This window comes from Chlamydomonas reinhardtii, chromosome 2, assembly GCF_000002595.2.
Source record: "Chlamydomonas reinhardtii strain CC-503 cw92 mt+ chromosome 2, whole genome shotgun sequence".
Lineage (NCBI taxonomy): Eukaryota > Viridiplantae > Chlorophyta > Chlorophyceae > Chlamydomonadales > Chlamydomonadaceae > Chlamydomonas > Chlamydomonas reinhardtii.
The window spans coordinates 5458604-5476062 of NC_057005.1; the positions used below are offsets into that span (position 1 = coordinate 5458604).

The following is a 17459-nucleotide window of genomic DNA, read 5'->3' on the forward strand; positions in this document are numbered from 1 at the left end:
ACCCACATCAAGGGTGGAATTCCATAATTTGTTTACCGTTCAGCAATGCAAGTGCTTTTGTTGTAATTATGTTTACGACTGATTACACGTACCTTTGCTTTACGCTGGGCGACCGCTTTCCCAACTGTGCCCGGAAGTCAACGTAGTTGGCTCGGCGGCATACCCATTGCCTGCTCAACCAACTGTAGAGCTAGGTTTTCTTATTCTGCTTTACACAGACTTAGGGCTAGGCCTGGCACCTGGCAAGCATGTCTCCACCGGCGTTGCTTCAGATATGACTCTCCGGTTGAAGGGAGCAGGCTCACAACATGTCTTCGGTAGGTTTGCGCTACCGTACCTGTCAAGTGGGGGCTGCTCTGACTGGGCTCCCTTGAGTTTTCCACAGGACGACTACACGCAACTCAGGCAGATTGGGAAAGGCGCCTTTGGCACTGCACATATAGTTGAACACAAGGTAAGGTGGCCGACGAAGTCGAACATCCGCATGCCACATGGGGCTCGCTTGAGAGGCCTGCTTACCGGTTGCAAAGCGCGTCTGGTCTGCCAGCGGTACAACTATGCAATGGCAGAGGCGTGAACGCTGCTCCTGCTGAAGTTTAACGCCTAAGAAGTTGGAGGAGGCGAAGAAGCGGCACGGCTCACGCCTCACAGCTACGCTGCCGAAACCCTTCCTCGGCCCGCAGTCCGCGCGCACCCAGTCGTTCAATCAGGATCACGGCGTCACTTGTCCTGGTGAACACCATCGCGGGAGCCTAACTGCAGACTGAGCCTGTCTGCCCTGCCCAGGTCACCGGCGAGCGCTCCGTGCTGAAGCGCGTGCGGCTCGCACGCCAGAGCGCAAAGGAGCGCCAATGCTCCGTCCGTGAGCTGCTGCTCTTATCGAATCTCAGGCACCGGAATGTGCTTGATGTGAGTCCAGACTCCAGCGGCGTCTGCCATGGCGCGGGTCTGGACACGGTGGGGCTAGCTGCGCCTGGTGCATCCAGCATGCCCCCTCCACCGCCGCAACATGCGCGCGTCGCTGTATCGTCCATGACTTTCCTTGCACCTTCCTCACGACGCAGTTCAAGGGCTGCTGGGTGGAGGGCGGATGCAATCTGTGCCTGCTTGTGGAGCTGTGCGAGAGTGGGGACCTCTTCACACAGATAAAACTGAGGGTGGGTGCAGGGCCGGTGCGGATTCTCACAGCCGCAGGTTGAGATGCACAACAGCATGCGGAAAAGGCTGTCGCGACGGGGATCAGCTGCATATTTGGGGCGGATGCCGAACCACGGCTTGTTGCGCATGCGCTGCACTACAGCGGTACAGTATCTGCACCTGGCCTTTTGCACAGGCCCAGAGCGGTGTGCACTTCAGCGAGGAGCACCTTCAGGAGATGGCGGTGCAGGTGGGCGGGCAGGGATGCGCCTGCGGGTGAGGGGAGCGGTTAGGGTGCTGCAGGCGAGGGGCGCGAATTGTGGGCCTGTACCGGCGGGATGGGCTGGAGGCACGGTAGGGACCTGGGACTACCGGTGTACCCCCTCATAGAGCTGCGCCGACAGTTGCTGTCACAGTAGGGGGACCTGTCATTGCGGCGGCACCAGAGGGTGCATGCGCTCATATGCTGGCTTCATCACGCTCTCTCGCTCTGCCTGCAGCTGCTGTCTGCGGTGGCGTACCTGCACCGCTCCAGCATCGCGCACCGCGACCTCAAGTCGTCCAACGTCCTCATCACGGGGGAAGGCTGCCTCAAGGTGCGGAGACGGGGGCAGTCAGCGGGCTTGGGGTGCGGTGGGGCTTGGGGAGCAGCCTTCAAGGCGAGCACGCACCTCGAACCTTATCATGCGGCCTCACAAATGGCGGCCCTTGCTATGACTGCCCCGCGCCCCCTCAGATTGCGGATTTCGGGTTGTCCACGGTGCTGCATGACGACGGCGCCGGCCACCTGCTCACAAAGACTGTGGTGGGGACTCCCAACTACATGTCGCCATGCGTGCTCCAGGTGCGTGAGGCGGCAGGGCAGGTTGCTGTTGCGGATAAGGCGGGCGGGCAGGCAGGCAGGCAGGCAGGCAGGGACGCGGTGCTAGCTTTGCATACAGCGGGCCGCCATCTGACACCGTACATGGATGCCCTTGCCTCGGACCTCAACCTGACAGGAGAAACCATATGGCATGCCGAATGACATCTGGTGGGTGCCGTACTGCGTCTGCGCGCAGACGGCTGGTTGTATGTTGGGCGCGGATACATGGCCGCCATGACCGTGATCTCAAACAGACAGCCTTGTACGCACGTCGCAATAGAGATCAGGGACGGGGCAAGCCATGAGGGCGAGCCCGTTGTAGTACCGCATGTGCGGCTGAGGCAAAGCCCCCTGCATTTGCGCTCACGCAATGATGCACCTGTATCGTGATGCAGGGGCCTGGGCTGCGTGCTATATGAGGTGTCCGCACTCAAGCCGGCTTTCCAGGTGAGCGGCGGCCGTTCGTGCGGGTGCGGCCCAAACGTCAGATGATTCCTGCAGCGCATGGCCTGGCTTTAACTCGGCTGCTTCCGTGCCCTATCTGAGCACGTCCAACTTCCTAACTTCCTTTTCCTAACTTCGCTCGCGCTGCCCAGGCGTTCAACATGGCGGGCCTCATCAAGCGTGTGACCACGGGGGCAGCGCCCGCCATGCCGTCCTGCTACAGGTAGGCACTGGTTGCGCGATCACATCTGCCCACGCACTTTGGCCGCCCGTATCGTATGCCAATCTTGGTCGCTCTCCTTTACCCCATTCCAACAAACGCGAGTGCCTCATCCTGCCGCTGCAGCCCTCTTCCCTTCGTGCCTCCCTTCACGCCTCACCCGCCCTTGCGGCCACCCTGGCACCCCCGCCACCCGCAGCGAGAATTGGCGCTCGCTGATCAAGTCCATGCTGACTAAGGAGCCGGAGCTGCGCCCCTCCGCCGCTGAGCTGCTGGAACTGGACTGGCTGCAGCCGGCAGTGCGGCGCGTGGCAGAGCGCTTCGGGCCCGAGCTTCCGCCGGGGGCTCCCGACCTGATCAGCGAGCTGGAGGACCTGCCGGCGGAGATCATGGCGCTGTTCGAACAGTTCGCACACCAGGAGCGGTGAGGCACAAGGCGGGGGCCGCCGTCCATGAGAGGCGGAGTGAAGGGGGGCTGGGAGGTGATGAGGAGCATAAGCCGTGCGTGCGGGCAGAAGCTTTATGAGGGAATGGGCACCCGGGCGTTGCGGGAGAGCCGGAAGATGGCTGGGATTGCTTTGGAGACGGGGCACGGGGACGGGGGGCTGAGGTGGCGCATGGCGGAGGAGGTCTGGGCAAGCTTGAGTCGTTGACACCTGGATGGTTTGTGCCTCCGGGAATGTTCATGTTCACTTCAGGGAGGAGAAGCGGCGTGCAGAGGAGGCGCGAGCCAAACGCAAGGCTGCGGTTGCCAAGTGGGACCCCATGGCACGAGCAGCTGCAGCTGCGGCCGCGGCGGCGACGACGCCGAAGCTGCCGCCGCTGAAACCGCACCAGCCGCGCAAGCCAGCGCCCAAGCCGGCGCGTGGGCCGGGGGCTGTGGGGCCAGTGCCACCACTGCCAAACCGGGCCGCCGCGGGCAGCCCCGTAAACGGCGTGAACCCGGGGGCGGGGACGCCGGCAGCGGCTGCAGCGGGCCGGGTGATGCGGCGAAAGACGTACCACGGCGATGGGGAAGCAGCGGCGGCAGCAGCCGCGGCAGCCGGGCCAGGCGCTCGGATGGCACCAGGCGGCACGCGCACGGCGGCTGCGGCTGCAGCTGGGGCGCAAGGGGGGCGGCCACGCGACGGGGCGGGCGGTGCAGGAAGTGCGAGTGGCAGGTTCGTCCGCCCTCCACCGGTTGTGGCGCAGCCAGAGCCGCTGTCAGCGAGCGGCGGATCATTACGCTTGCAGGTGCGTGGGGTGTGTGTGCTAGCCAGATCTGCAAGGCGGGCTCTTGCTGTTCCTGCTCTCTGACACCGTGCCATAACACGGATGCCGTGTTGCTCGAGGGCTGTCAGGGGTTGCGAAAACCAAACCCGAAACGGGGCACAGCCTGAGCTCGTCCTGGACACGTGTCATTCTCCTTATTGCAGGGTGGTCGCCCCAGCTCCGCGCCACCGGACAGCCCCATCCGCCGTGCGATGGGCGCTGCGGCACCCAGCGCCGGCCACGACAGCTCCGAGGGCCCGAACGACGGCGACAGCGACAGCGAGCTCTCAGACACCGATGACTCCTTTGACCTGACAGAGCTGACGGGCGGCGCGGGCGGCGGCCTTAGGCTGGTCCCAGCGAAGACCAGCGTCGACGGTGCAAGTGGAGGCGGCGCGGGAGGAGGAGGCGGGGCAGGCGGCGGCGTTGGGCGGTCGGATTGCTCCGTGTCGTCGCAGCAGCACCTGCACGACCTCAGCGGCAGTGACTTCGACCTGTTGGAGCGCGCAGGGCCGTCGCATACGTCGCAGTCCCCACCGGGGGCAGCAGCGCTCTTGCTTGGCACCCGAAGCGGTCCTGCACCGGGGAAAGGTGCTGTTGGTGGCGGCGGCAGCGGCGGCAGCAGGGCTGGGAGCAGGGGGCCAGGGGCCGTGGCGGCGGAGGACGCAGATGACGTGTTGGGGCAGTGGGCCACGCCGTCGGGCCATGACCGGGACGAGCCCGGCGAAGACTTGCAAGACGCAAAGGAGCGGGCGGTGAAGGAGCAGGAGGCGACGTTTCGGTAAGGGAAGGTCAGGCTGTAGCCACGAGCTGTGCTGTATCGTGCACAGTGTGTCAGGCCGCTAGGGTTAACCGGCGTAACTAGCCGGGCGGCCACCCCGCCGTTGCGTGACTAGTCATGCCTGGAACCCGCTCCACACGCAGGCACCTGTTGGAGGTGAGCAGGGCGTCTGTAGACAACCAAACAGCCGTTAAGCCGGCGGCGGTGCAGGCAAGCAGCAGCAAGCGCGTGAGCTCACCGGGGCTGGGTGGCGGTGGCTTTGCAGGCTTTATCGCCTCCGCGGCTGCTGCTGGTGCCGGTGGCGGTGGGGGCGTGCGCGCCAGCCATCCAGCACCGGCAGCAGGCACCGGCGTCCAACGGAGCTCGAGTGAGGGGACAGGGCCGCCGCGGCCGCAGTCATCAGGAGCACCGAGGCCACCTGTGGCGCCGGTGGCAGGAGGAGTAGGAAGCCGGTCGGGGGCGCCAGGAACAGCTGGCGTCACAGCGGGGAGCAAAGCGCCGCGCGTCAGCGGAAGCGGCGTGAAACCGTCACCAGCGCCGCCAGCGGTGCCGCGGCCGCCATCCGGGGGTCGGGTGCGGACTCACTCACCCGGCACCGAACGCACCACGACGCGCGCTCCTTCCGGCTCAACTGCTCCAGCTGCACGGACTGCCAGCGGGGCGGCACGGTAGCGGCCGACACAGTATTTTATTTGCATCTTGACCATCTCCCTGATTGCAGCTGTTTATGACGTGTGTGTAGTGACGCTTTCCTCGTTTGCTTTTTGGGATGACGCGTGTGGAGAGACAGTCACAAACAACGGGATGGAGGCACAGGATAAAGGGTACTATGCCATTTGCAACTTGGTATCTGACCACGGAGATGTGGATACTTACATGACGGCTACGTGCCGTATCTGCCGCTTGCAGCATGAGTGCACTGGCCAGCGCCGCCTTAAGTTTGCAGGGAGGCATGGACTTGGGCAGCCTTGCGCTGCGATTGACACAAAGTGACCCATACATCGCGGAACGAATGACCTGTGCATCCCACGGTAATCTGCATAAGATTAGCATGGGGCTGTGCAGCGCTGCAGCACATGGTGTACGGCACAAGGATGCGGTTGCATCTGGATGCACAGTCGCGTTGCAATGCGTAGCATACCGTATAAGGACAACGGGAGGTGGGAGACTGTTAATAGCTGTTTTCTTGCTGAACCCAACCTGTTCCATATGCGTGCTTCAAGCCTTTGGGACTGACTACTTATTCGCTGGCCCAAGAGAGGAATAGAGAGGAGGGGCTTGACTGTTGAATTCAACTACTATCGTACCGGTATTAGCGGGATGTCTGATGTTCTATTGCGCCAGTCGATATGCGCGTAGGTCGACAGCTGCGCGGCCATGATGCAAGCAAGCTCGATTGTGGTCTGGCTTCGTGCAATTGAAAGGGAACTGCTGTGCATCTGGACACGGCCAGGTAGTTTGCATACCCGCGGCGAGTGGATGCGTGGGGTGTGGGCGTCGGGGCTCGGGGCTCGGGAGCAATGCCACGCGCCTGCAATGGTCCTCGCAAGACTAGACTTTCCGATGTGTAACAATATTCCTGGTGTAGTGCAGTAGTGTAGCATTATCAAATTGACCCGCGCAAACGTGAAAGAACGTGTTCTACGCCAAGCAGACTCAGAGTCCGACTTGTTTAGAGACTTTGCTTTAATTTGTGACGCCTACATTGCGCGAATTTAGCAAACATGTTCGGGCTGAGGTGCGGGACAGCTTCGGTTCCATTTCGTCGCGTGGCTTCCATTACTCCTAGCGTGGCGCCTGGGGCTCACATACGCCGTGCTGTATTGCCAAAATGCTAACAGTGCTACAAGAAATGCGAAGACGTTCCGGCCGCGCAAGAACACGCCTGTGGGAAGCAAGGTAGGAGCGACGCAGGGCTGGACGAAAGTGCAGCGTGCCCGCTTCCGCGGCCTGTGCGCCATGCGCCTCAGCCAATTGATGCACGCTACTGATGGAAATTGGTTTGACCTCTGTAGGGCCTGCAACTCAAGCGGCACATCGATGCAACTCTGGGCAGTGGCAACATCATGGAGGCAGTGAAGCTGCCTCCCGGTGAGGACCTCAACGAGTGGCTCGCTGTCAACACCGTGGATTTCTACAACGCAGTTAGCATTCTATATGCCACGCTTGAGGAGTTCTGCACGGAGCGGACGTGCGAAGTCATGTCTGCGGGCGGGAAGGTGCGGGTGCTGAGCTGGGGGCTGAGCGGAAAGCGTACCAATACACACGTTTTTACTCCAACACATGCTCGTGTATGGGGCTGATGGATTGCTTGGTCTGCGTACCAGGCTGTCTGCGCAGTGATGTGCGTTCGTTGTGACCGAAAACACACCGACCGGCTGCTCCCAACCGCCCAACGGTCTCAACCACCCCCACTCCATCCATCAGAAGGCGGCTTCTTTAAAGCCTCTGCAGCCTCTCGAACTGCCTCATAGCTAAATGTGGTGCCCGTAATCAGTTATCTCAGCGCCCAATAGCAACTGGCTTGCCTCTCCTCGTACTTGTGTGCAAGTGTCGTCCCTGGCCTGCCGTGTGCATTCTATGTGCCGCGTCTACCTGCATCCTGCATGGCCCCTTCTGCGTTGCAACTGGCATCAGCATGCTTCAGGTCTTTGATGCCCGACACGCGCTTGCAGTCGTACAAAGCCGCAAGTTCATCTGTAACGAGTGTCATCCCCTTGCTTCACATCGTTGATCTTGTACCAGTACGAGTACCTGTGGGCGGACGGCGTCAAGGTGAAGAAGCCGGTGCGGTTATCAGCACCCGAGTACATCAATAAGCTGTATGACTGGATAGAGGAGCAGGTGCGCCGTGGCCAAGCTCCTGCTAGCGTTCTTTCCTTCGGGCAGCCGGCGCGGATACAAGACACAGTTAGCCGCTAGCCCACGCCGCTACCCCTAGGGGACCGTTCCAGGACGTGTCACCTTCATCATCTTCGTTGCGGGAGTGCACATCACAGCTTATGGCGTGCGCGTCACCATGCACCGCTGCTGCTCCTGCCTGCAGTGCTTCCCTAACACATGCACATACCTTGAACAGATCGACGATGACAAGACGTTCCCGCAGCAGTTCGGCTCGCCCTTCCCACCCAACTTCATGGAGGTGATCAAGACCGTCTTCAAGCGGCTGTTCCGGGTGTACGCGCACATCTACCACTCCCACTTCAAGGTGCGGAGGCGCAGCGCGGCTGCGGCTAGCGCGGCTGTGACTGCCAGCGCACATGCGAGCGCTTGTCCGTGTGCTCCTGCAACGCCCGTATGCGCGTGCGTCATTGCCACCTGCCCTCACGCCCTGTGACTGTGCGTTCTTGGACCTGATTCACTGCCACCACAACTTGCCCCTTCCCCAACAGGCCATCTGCTCACTGGGCGAGGAGGCTCACCTCAACACCTGCTTCAAGCACTTCATCTTCTTTGTCACGGTGAGGGCACAGACGGCCCTCCGCCGCCTCTGACCTGCCTGTGCCAGCATGTGTGCCTGCCGTCTACCCTCGTTGCTTGATTGCCGTCCACGCTCTGCCCACGACCGCTTCTGCGATATCACCCTCTGCTCCTGCTGCACGCACGCAATCACTCACGCACTCACGCGCTCACTAAACACACGCGCGCACGCATTCACTCACGCACGGGCTCGCCTGCCGCCCCCGCAGCACTACAACCTGGTGGACGAGAAGGAGCTGGCGCCGCTGCAGGAGCTGATAGACCAGTTCCTGGGGAGAGCGGGATCAGCCAGCGCCGCGGGCACGCAGTAGTGCACCCGGCGGCAGCAGCTGCAGCAGCAGCACGGGAGCAGCGCGGTCGCCGTGACGTATGGACACACGCGCTATGTTTTGGCGCGGTTTGGCACACGGAGGGTGCAGCTGCGTGTGCTGTTGGGGGTCTTCGGGTGCATTAGCACAGGGTGCTTCGATCTTAAACGGTGCTCTGTAGGTGCAGGGGTGCACGTTGTAGGTCGGCGAGGGCTTGACGGGCTCGGGCTGCATTGAAGGGCTGCACGCACCATGCAGCGTTGGCAGATGGTGAGGGGCGGGCCTGCATGCCGTCACACCGCTCATGCGTTCAAACTCAACTGGGCAATAACGGCGTGTCTTCGATATGGAAGCAGGGGTGTGAGCAAGTGGACATTATTTGTGAGGCGCCTTACTCCTCTCCGTCAGTCTGCTGCCGCGCGGAACGCAAGGTAGGTGGGGCTGCGATGCAAAACATGGTGTCAGCATCATTGGACTCTGCGGTCTGGTTGTGACATGGAAGAACACATTGATATTAGAGTTGAGTGAAAAGCGCATGGTGCGCTGCACAGTTATTCATTCACGGTGGTTTGGAGGCTTGTACGGCAGCCCAGGCAGACGCTGCAGTGAGGCGGGCGAGGACGAGGGGGGCGAAACCCCGCTTGAGTCCCCACGTGACATCCCAGGATTTCCACACTTCCCAGCCAGTGGTCACAGCTATGGCCGCGGTGGCACCTATATGCCAGTCACTTCGGCGCGGGTCTTTGGTCGGCCAGGCACAGAGGTGCTGTTCGGTATGCTTAGCAACTTATGCGAGGCGGGGCAATGCATCTACCGTAATTACCAAATGTTTCACTGACACAGTGCCACCAGAGACGGTGGGTCTACGCCGCTCGCCTCGTCTTTACGTTGGAAAGGGGCGCACACAACCAACCTTGCCATGTAAGCCAAAGCAACACATCACGCCGCTGCCTGCTCACGCGTCGCAGAGCCGCAACGTCTACCCTCATATCATATAAGTAGCAGATGCACTGCAGGAACTGCCCGTTGTATCGGACCTACCACCAACCGTGTCAGCCACTTTGTGGCCCCAGCCAGGCCACTGACCTGCAGGCTACTCAGCACGTGGACACCCACACTGCGCACACCGCCTCGCCCGGTCTACCACATTCGACCGGAGCTCCTCCTTTGACCCAGTGCGGCATCAGTATCTCCCTGACCATGCACACGCAGTTTACCCTCCCAAATGATCCAGCGACACAGCGTTGCACGCGCCCAGCCGACACTTGCATGCTTGGTGTCGCGTGCGTGGTGCCAACATAACCAAGCACGCGCACGTCTCTGTCATGCGCACACACATCCGTCATGGCACGGCACACGTCCTGTCAATGGCGACACAGCGATAAGCACAAGAAGTATTTTGCTGGGCAAATGGGCACCGGTATACTAACGCGCTTTCCTCGGCTACACCAGCCCTTCGGTAGCCGGCAAGTTCATAACCAGATTGCAACAGCGTTGTTGCAATTCGCCGCAGTGTATTACGGTATGTTCAGAGCAACATCGATGAGGCATCCACGTATGCACCAACGTACGCCCCGAGCGTCAAAAGATACTCTGTGTTAGCGCCTTGCACGGAGCCTTGTGTGCCCAATGCGCAGCTTGACGATGTTCGACCACCCTACTGCGGCACAGCACTCAAGCACGTGCGCTGACCGGGGTGAGGCGGCTCTCACGCCACAAAGTCGAACCTGCTCGTTCGACCATCATCCAGGCCGCTTGGCGGCGCGCAGCACGCAGCGACGCCTCTGAGAAGCTGCGCACCAACTCCAGCAAGCGCAGCGGTGCCTCGCGCTGTGCATCACTTGCATGTGTACGACAACTGCACATCATCCCTCCCGCCCGGACGCGAAGTTGCTAGCCGTCGCCCCCCAATGCTGGAAGTGCTGGCCTCCACGCCAACGGCTCATGCCGCTGCTACTCGTGGCCACTATTCGTCGCACCGGTTAGTCCTTCCTACAGCCTCCCGGAGTCCCCGTCCGCGACGTCGGCACCCAAGCCCAGCACCCCGGTCTCCGTGCCGCGGCTGCCGCCGCTCCGGCTGGGACCCGGGCTGGGGCCCCGGACGTCCATCCCCCCCGCACCTGCTAGCGCCTGCTGCGGCATGAGCTGCGGTGCTTGGAGCGGCAGCTGCAGTGGCAGCGGCGCCTGCTGCGGCTGCGGCTGCGCGAGGCCTTGAAGCCATGGCTCCCAGCCCTGAGGCTGCGGCCGCGCGGCCTCCAGGGCCGCCCCCAGCAGTCGCTGCTGCGGCTGCAGCTGCTGCGGCCGCTGTTGCTCAGCCGCCCATGACACCGACATGCGTGGGCGCTTCTGCCCCACGCCCGCGCTGCCGGCCACCATGCCGCCGCCCAAGCTAGTGCCCCCCAGGCCCACACCAGGCGGCGCCATGCTCAGGGCACCGGGGCGCGCCGCCACCGCCTCCAAGCGCAGCCGCATTTCGCTGAGGCCTGATGCTGCCGCTGCCGCTGCCGCTGACGCCGGCCCACCAATGCCGCCAGCTCCTGCGCCCCCAACGCCGCCGGCCCCGATGGCGCCGCCCAGGCCCATCAGGTTGCTCTGAAACGGCAGCGGCCGTGAGGCCATTCCGTCCGACAAACCAGCAGCAGGAACCGCGGCTGGGGCCAATGCGCCGTTGCCGTTGCCGTTGCTGTTGCCCTGGCCCACGACGTGGTTGGGTATGCGGTGTAGCGACATGGGCGCCTCCAGGCCGTTGATGTGCGGCGGCGAGCCGTCCAGGTCGCTGCTCAGGGTGGGCGTGTCTATCATCGGCTGGAACCGCAGCAGCAGGCCGGGGTCGCCGCTGCCGCTGTAGCTGCTGCCGCTGTTCACCGCGGTGGCGGCGGCGGCTGGCCCCGGCAGCCCTGCTGACGTCAGTGAGGTGCTGACGGGGTTCGCCGCCGCCACCGTCACCGTCACCGAGGAAGACGCCGACACAGCGGGTGGCGGCGGCGGCATTAAGGGGGACGGTGTGACGCCCGTGGCACCGCCAGCAGCTGAGGTAGCCGCGATGCCGGCAGGCGGCGGCAGCTCGGGGGCGGACTCCACTTCGGCTATGAGGCTGGCAAAGGCCGCCGCTATGGTGCCGTCTCCGCCCATGTCCAAGCCGCTGGCGCCCTGGTCGCCCGCGTCCAGCGGCGCCGCCCTCGCCTGCTGCTGCGCGGCCGCCAGCGCCTGAGCGTGCTGCGCCTGGGCCGCCACCAGCTCCGCCTGCAGACAGGACACATGTAAGAGACTGTAAGGTGCGGCGCATGCGCCAGCCCGCATTCCCACCCCCGCGGTCCGCTCCCCCCGCCCCAAGCACTTGAGTTCCCCACGCGCTTGCTCAGCCCACCCCCACCCCCAACCGCCGTACCTCTGCGCCCTCCAGCTGCTGCTTCAGCCGCGCCATGTGTCGCTCCAACTTGCGGCCGTACGCGTGGGACTCTGCAGGCGAGCACCAACACAGGAAGCGACGAGGAAGGTGGAGGTTTAAAACCTCGCCTGGCTACTGGCTAGGGAGCCGCGGCTTGAGAGCAAGTTCTCAGGCAGATGCTGCAACCCCTTGTGAGTCATACCAAGGCGCGACACACACACGCGACCGCCAAGCATCATCGTACGGAGCACGGCCACGCAGGCGTCACCCCCGGTAAACCACCACATCCCCGCGTGCTGTGTAACGCCGTCGCCTGACCAGTTGCGCTTGGAACCCGCCACCCCAGTACCCCACCCCACCCCAAGCCCGCTACCCCACCCACCCACCCTCGCATTGCTCCACCAGCTGCGTGATGAGGTAGCGCAGGTTGAAGGACGTGTACTCGCCGCTGCCCGCCAGGAAGGCCAGACGGCTGGAGGCGGCCTTGCAAATCTCCTGGAACCTGTGTGCATCGCGCAGGATGACAGGGCGGTTGTCTGTATGATGGCAGGGAGGTCCGGAGGTGGGGCTTGAGAATTGGCGCACGCTGAGGAGTACGTGGGAACTAGGAAGGATGGTGGGGCAAGGGCTGCAGGGGCTCTGTGACCGGCCACGGATGTGCCCATGGCGGCACGTGTGTCATTAAAGCAGATGCCACCCCGCAGTGCAAGCAGCGGTGCGACCCTGTTCATCCACATCAACGGCCCAGTGTCCCACTCCTAGCGTGGGTAGCGGTGCGGTTGGTATGCGTATCGCACCTGTTCCGCAACCCATCTTCCGTAACCTCCACCTCGGCTCTCCGCATTGCATGGAGCCAGAAGACGTAGTCACACATGCCGTCCAGCCCAGCCAATGTCCCAGGCGGCAGGTTTCTGCGGGAGCGGGAGGGAGCGGGCGAGTCATATGTGGGGGGAGACTCGTGGGGGAGACTCAGGGACAAGTGTCATCACCCACAAGCTGAGAGCTCTGGGGGCCCTTTCTCGCCCTTCCCTTGCAGTATCTCGCGTCTCCACACCGGCCAAGTGGTACCGGTACTCGAGAGTCATACCAAGGCGCCTTTAATTCGCCACACCTGAACGCGTGCGACAAGTCCTCCTTTATCCGCTCCATCTTATTTCTGTCTGTTCCGACAGTCCAGACCAGGCGCTATCTCCTCACGTCCGCGCTGGCGGCCAGGGGCCACAAAGGCTCTGATATCGCTCGAAACTATTTCGCGATGTGCCGACGCATCATACTGGACACCAGATTCATATCCGCATTACGAAACTTCAAAACGCAGAGTACCGGTTTGGTTTGCGTGAAAACATTCAACGTTGCCAGCAACGTTGCAGCGTTCTAATCTGAGTGACGCGTACTGTTTTCAACGCATTTGCTGCTTAACACCACTATGTGAAAATGGGGTCAGCTTGCTAGCGTAAACTGCGACCAGTTCTAGTTTCGGTACAGTGTACAAGCCAAGATTTCAGACGTTTACGGTGCTGGAGTACCTGGTAATTTGCAATGTGGTCTGGAAGCGTTTGCCCAAACTAGAATGTGTTGGGTTTGCCAATCTACAATCCGCCACCCTGCTACGTACCCCGACAGCGCATGAGCATGCTCTCTTTCGGTTGTTGTCGCCCCTTAGGTTTGTGCGTGCGCTGTGCGTGTGTGCTGCGGCCTGGACGATTCCCGGCACCCCGGTGCCTAGGCTTGTGGCGTTGAGGCACAGCGGTGGGGCTCTGGCGGGTTGAGGCTTGGCTCGGACTCACTGTGCGCGGAGTCACACGGACTTTGACCGCGGGAGGGTTTGCAGCAAAGTCGGGGTTGGTGGATTCAAGTTGGGCCCTGATAGCATGTGATGGCTCGGCGTCCTCGGGTGCTGGCCTGCTGGGACTGTCCCCTCTGTAACATCCGCATTCTTAGGTTTGTGGACACTTACAACAGATGTGATATCGCTAAGGTGCCTGTTCGTGTTCCGCGCGTAAGGCGCACGAGCCGCATGAAGGAACGTGAATGCGGGGGGGTTGGTTTGAGTTCGGGGATTCTGAAGTTACTCAGTTTACAGAGGCGGGGTGGGACTGGGTGGGCATGATTGCGCAGGTGGCTAACGATGCGCAAGGGTGCCGCTGGTCCGAACGGCACGGACTGTTGGTTCCGGATTCCACGGATGTAACGAACGGATACTGAGTTTTACGGCTACCTGAGGGGCGTTGGAAACGAGGGGCGTCGGTGGGACTCGTGGGGAACGGTGGGAATCGGTGGGAATCGGTGGGAGTCGGTGGGGATCGGTGGGAACGGGGGAGCCGAACGGGTGGGACCGGCCCTTGGGGGTGCCGACCGAATTTACTGATTTCACTTTTTGCATGGGCGTAGGATCGCGCCGCCCCGTCGAACTCTTTTGCGTGCCTGTGGCTTGCCAGCAAGTATTCTTGAGTAGCAGATGCGTCATGGACATATATAGAAAGAGGAGGCACGCGGCCCAAGCGGCCGCGGCTTCCGCCCTTCCCTGGGAGAAACCACACGCCCGCTCCCCCCTTCAGCGGGTGCAACACGAGCGCGGCGCCAGTTGGAAGCTGTTTTGGGGGCTGCTTAAACTCTGGCAGCCCCGCCAGTAGCTGCTTGCGAGCCTGCTCACCTGCTGCCGCTGCGCCTGCTGCCTCTTCCACATCAACCTCACTTCATCCCGCAGCAGCTGCGCGGGCTCCATGCGCTGTCGCTTGGGATAGGGCCATAGCGGCTGGTGCGCGACTCGTGGGGCGCAGGTACCGCAGATCGTTTGGTCGATCGTGTTTTGGCGTGCTTTACTGTTTACAGCCCACCCTCGCCAGCAGACTGTCACTGTCCGGCAGACCGGGGGCATTTGAGGCGCTATCGCCATCGCCATGCTCCCACACGAAGCAACAATGTGGCTTTGGCTATACGGCATCGGTACCATGCCCACGCACCAGTCTCAGCATATCCCATCCCGAAACACCACACCCATTCGTCCTGGCCTTCCGCTTCCATCTCCGCTTCCATCAGATTATGAGGCGCCTTGGTGCATCAACCGCACCAAGGGCAAGGGACCTGAACTCTTGTGCACGTCATCTCTTCTGAACGCAGCCCCAATAAGCTGGAACTCATGGGTATCTCTTTACTCGTGGAGCCTCAAAACTCTTGCCCGTGTATTATTCCCCAGCCTCCATCCCAGTCATTCTCGTGCGGGCACGCTCCACAGCAGCGTGCGTTGCACCCCTTGAACACCATCCAACTCGTCATCAAGCACTGCGTGTTCCCATTTCTCTTCTCGCCCGGGATGCAACCCCTTCGGCAACCGTGGCACGGCTGTGCGGAGGCACTGATGGGCACTTAGCGGCACCAAATGCGCGCCGCCTACTAGGGAGGCGCAACACAAAGCCACCATGCTCCCGAGCCCCGCGTGTTGGCGCACATACAGTTCCGATCGAGTGGTGTGCCGCAATCGGGGGCGTCCAGAGATGGTTATGAGAAGGTTTGGCGCCGGGCCGACATGGTAAAAAAGGACGCAGGACTCTGCCTGCCCCCAAAACGGCACACCGCCCTGACATGATACACTTTACTGACATACATGGGTCGCCGGAGTGACACACCAAAACCAAAAATTTCGACTGCATTAGTTAGGTTCCCTGCTAATAGGCGTGCATATAGGATGCTCACTCCTGTGAATACCCACGCTCCCCGTACTTCTCATCTCCTCACGGCACCGGTGCAGGTCATGTAAAGCCTCATATCAAGCAGTAACAACAATAACACGCATCCCGTCGCAGGCGTGCGGCTGGTTGCACCGCACCATACCAGATGAGCGCTGCTAGCCCGATAACAACTTATGATGGACACGATGAAACCATTTTCAACGCGTACTAGGATGTGCAGGTATCAGCGCCCCTTGCGTGCCGTACTACATGAAATAATGTGCTGAAGTACTATCTCTGTCGTTTATTGTTTGGTTCCATGTGAGCTTCATGAGGCAGGCCAAGCCTGCTTCCATACAGCCTTTGTTTCATGCATTGGTAAGGTGGAAGCACAATTTGAGATGCTTCCAAATGCGGTTGCAATGCCCCGGGCACCTGCTAAGGCTCGCCATCGCCCGACTCCGCGCTCGCGCTGCTGCGCCTTTTGCTGTTCTCCATGGACGACTCCTGCTTTACTGCCGGCAGAGATGCCGCTGTTGCCCCGGATTGCCCCGTCCCGGCCACCGCAACTGCCGCCGCCGTGGCCGCCGCCGCAGCGCGCAGCTGCTGCTGGTGCTGCTGCTCCCGCTCTGCCTGCGCCGCCGCCTGCTCCGCTTGCGTCGCCAGCTGCTCCGCCTGTACACCACCACACAAGTAAATGTCAAAAGAATAGATGAGACCGCATGATCAACGAGACCTGCACCCCTTACTCGCCCCCTCAGTACTGATGTGGGCCGGGGGAGGGGAGAGCAGCGGCGGCCTACCTCGAGGGACTCCACGCGCTTCTGCAGCTTCACCACGTACTTCTCCAGCCGGCGTGTGTAGCTGTGCATGTCTGCAAATGACACAGAAAACGCGCAGCCACAAGTTTGATTGCAGGTTCGGCTGGACAAGGCATGGTTGTCAACCCGCTCGAAAGCCAAGCTACAACACCTTTCCCCTACCATATGGCCCTAACCGTCCCCGTCCCACCCAACCCCAAGCCCGCTACCCCACCCACCCACCCTCGCATTGCTCCACCAGCTGCGTGATGAGGTAGCGCAGGTTGAAGGACGTGTACTCGCCGCTGCCCGCCAGGAAGGCCAGACGGCTGGAGGCGGCCTTGCAAATCTCCTGAAACCGGAAGCGGAATATGTCCTCATTCGATATGCCCACCTCCGCTTGACGCAGCGCATTCAACCAAAATGCGTGGTCACAGAGCGCGTCCAGACCGGACAGCGTCCCAGGCGGTAGGTTCCTGTTCGTCGGGGGGAGGGGTGCAGTGCACGCACAAATTAACGTCAACCGCGGGAGCTGGGTCCTGCCGGGTCTGTATGCCTGCCGGCGACCAAGCGACGCCAGCCGCAGACCTAGCAAATAACTGTAGCCCGGCAGCAGCTGCCTGCGACCGCCGAACCCGACTCGCTGGCGCAAAATTGGCGTATTATAGTGGCCGCGATGGCCTCCCGCCCAAGTCTGCCGCGAAATTCTGGTTGCCGTGCATGCATCTTTCTAGCAGCCAGCAGCTCACCGGAGTGCCAACGAGAGATCCTCGCGCGGCGCCGCAGGCGGAGCTCCAGTCGCGTTCGTCGCCTCCATCGCTCGACGTTAGTTGCCTACAAAGTCTACTTCTGACGCAGACAAAGTTGTTTAGACTCAAACACCAAAACTCGCAAGATTCGCTATAGCGTGCGCGTGTTTTAGCACAGGCCGCGAGGCGCGGGCGTGACTTAGTCACCAGGCGAAAGGACCTTCCCTTCGTCTTCTAGCGCTATTAATGTTGATGCAGGACAACAGCAGGCCGGCTAAAGTCCGCGCACCCCACGTGCCTTAGGAAGCGGTCATCGGCCCCGCGCTGCTTGAATTTAGCTCTAGCATCTTGTGACCTGAGCAATACCTGGC

General features: G+C 61.7%; 4 protein-coding genes across 4 annotated transcripts; 2 read left to right on the plus strand and 2 right to left on the minus strand.

The window, feature by feature from the left end:
• The first annotated feature begins 64 nt into the window (after positions 1-64).
• On the plus strand, positions 65-6216 carry CHLRE_02g107800v5 (uncharacterized protein). The gene is made up of 14 exons (XM_043059831.1): positions 65-317; positions 386-454; positions 787-909; positions 1065-1157; positions 1334-1387; positions 1638-1733; positions 1874-1981; positions 2136-2167; positions 2395-2446; positions 2596-2666; positions 2863-3087; positions 3362-3896; positions 4079-4695; positions 4839-6216. The coding sequence occupies exons 1-14, from the start codon at positions 309-311 to the stop codon at positions 5365-5367; spliced, it is 2613 nt and encodes an 870-aa protein (XP_042927465.1). The 5' UTR covers positions 65-308; the 3' UTR covers positions 5368-6216.
• Positions 6217-6264: 48 nt separating this feature from the next.
• Positions 6265-10356, plus strand: CHLRE_02g107850v5 (uncharacterized protein). The gene is made up of 7 exons (XM_001699906.2): positions 6265-6433; positions 6537-6594; positions 6711-6914; positions 7441-7539; positions 7775-7903; positions 8088-8156; positions 8385-10356. The coding sequence occupies exons 1-7, from the start codon at positions 6420-6422 to the stop codon at positions 8484-8486; spliced, it is 675 nt and encodes a 224-aa protein (XP_001699958.1). The 5' UTR covers positions 6265-6419; the 3' UTR covers positions 8487-10356.
• A 2-nt stretch (positions 10357-10358) lies between these two features.
• Positions 10359-13394, minus strand: CHLRE_02g107900v5 (uncharacterized protein). The gene is made up of 5 exons (XM_043059832.1): positions 12983-13394; positions 12669-12782; positions 12258-12373; positions 11872-11942; positions 10359-11726 (listed from the first exon to the last, which is right to left on the minus strand). The coding sequence occupies exons 1-5, from the start codon at positions 13018-13020 to the stop codon at positions 10476-10478; spliced, it is 1590 nt and encodes a 529-aa protein (XP_042927466.1). The 5' UTR covers positions 13021-13394; the 3' UTR covers positions 10359-10475.
• Positions 13395-14685: 1291 nt separating this feature from the next.
• On the minus strand, positions 14686-17446 carry CHLRE_02g107950v5 (uncharacterized protein). The gene is made up of 4 exons (XM_001699679.2): positions 17089-17446; positions 16583-16815; positions 16343-16413; positions 14686-16214 (listed from the first exon to the last, which is right to left on the minus strand). Exons 1-4 carry the CDS (start codon positions 17154-17156, stop codon positions 15978-15980), a joined length of 609 nt encoding a protein of 202 aa, XP_001699731.1. The 5' UTR covers positions 17157-17446; the 3' UTR covers positions 14686-15977.
• Between the last annotated feature and the right edge of the window lie 13 nt (positions 17447-17459).

Excerpts from the sequence above, each read along its gene's own strand:
- CHLRE_02g107800v5 (XM_043059831.1), top strand. Across the intron at positions 2,168-2,394 it reads GGCATGCCGAATGACATCTG|GGGCCTGGGCTGCGTGCTAT; the intron begins GTGGGTGCCGTA and ends ATCGTGATGCAG. Across the intron at positions 4,696-4,838 it reads GAGCAGGAGGCGACGTTTCG|GCACCTGTTGGAGGTGAGCA; the intron begins GTAAGGGAAGGT and ends CTCCACACGCAG.
- CHLRE_02g107850v5 (XM_001699906.2), top strand. Across the intron at positions 6,595-6,710 it reads ACACGCCTGTGGGAAGCAAG|GGCCTGCAACTCAAGCGGCA; the intron begins GTAGGAGCGACG and ends TGACCTCTGTAG. Across the intron at positions 7,904-8,087 it reads TCTACCACTCCCACTTCAAG|GCCATCTGCTCACTGGGCGA; the intron begins GTGCGGAGGCGC and ends CTTCCCCAACAG.
- CHLRE_02g107900v5 (XM_043059832.1), bottom strand. The coding sequence starts at position 13,020 with ATGGAGCGGATAAAGGAGGACTTGTCGCACGCGTTCAG. Across the intron at positions 12,374-12,668 it reads GAAGATGGGTTGCGGAACAG|GTTCCAGGAGATTTGCAAGG; the intron begins GTGCGATACGCA and ends CGATGCACACAG. Across the intron at positions 11,943-12,257 it reads GCTGGTGGAGCAATGCGAGG|AGTCCCACGCGTACGGCCGC; the intron begins GTGGGTGGGTGG and ends GCTCGCCTGCAG.
- CHLRE_02g107950v5 (XM_001699679.2), bottom strand. The coding sequence starts at position 17,156 with ATGGAGGCGACGAACGCGACTGGAGCTCCGCCTGCGGCGCCGCGCGAG. Across the intron at positions 16,816-17,088 it reads GATCTCTCGTTGGCACTCCG|GAACCTACCGCCTGGGACGC; the intron begins GTGAGCTGCTGG and ends CCCGACGAACAG. Across the intron at positions 16,215-16,342 it reads AGCGCGTGGAGTCCCTCGAG|GCGGAGCAGCTGGCGACGCA; the intron begins GTAGGCCGCCGC and ends GGTGGTGTACAG.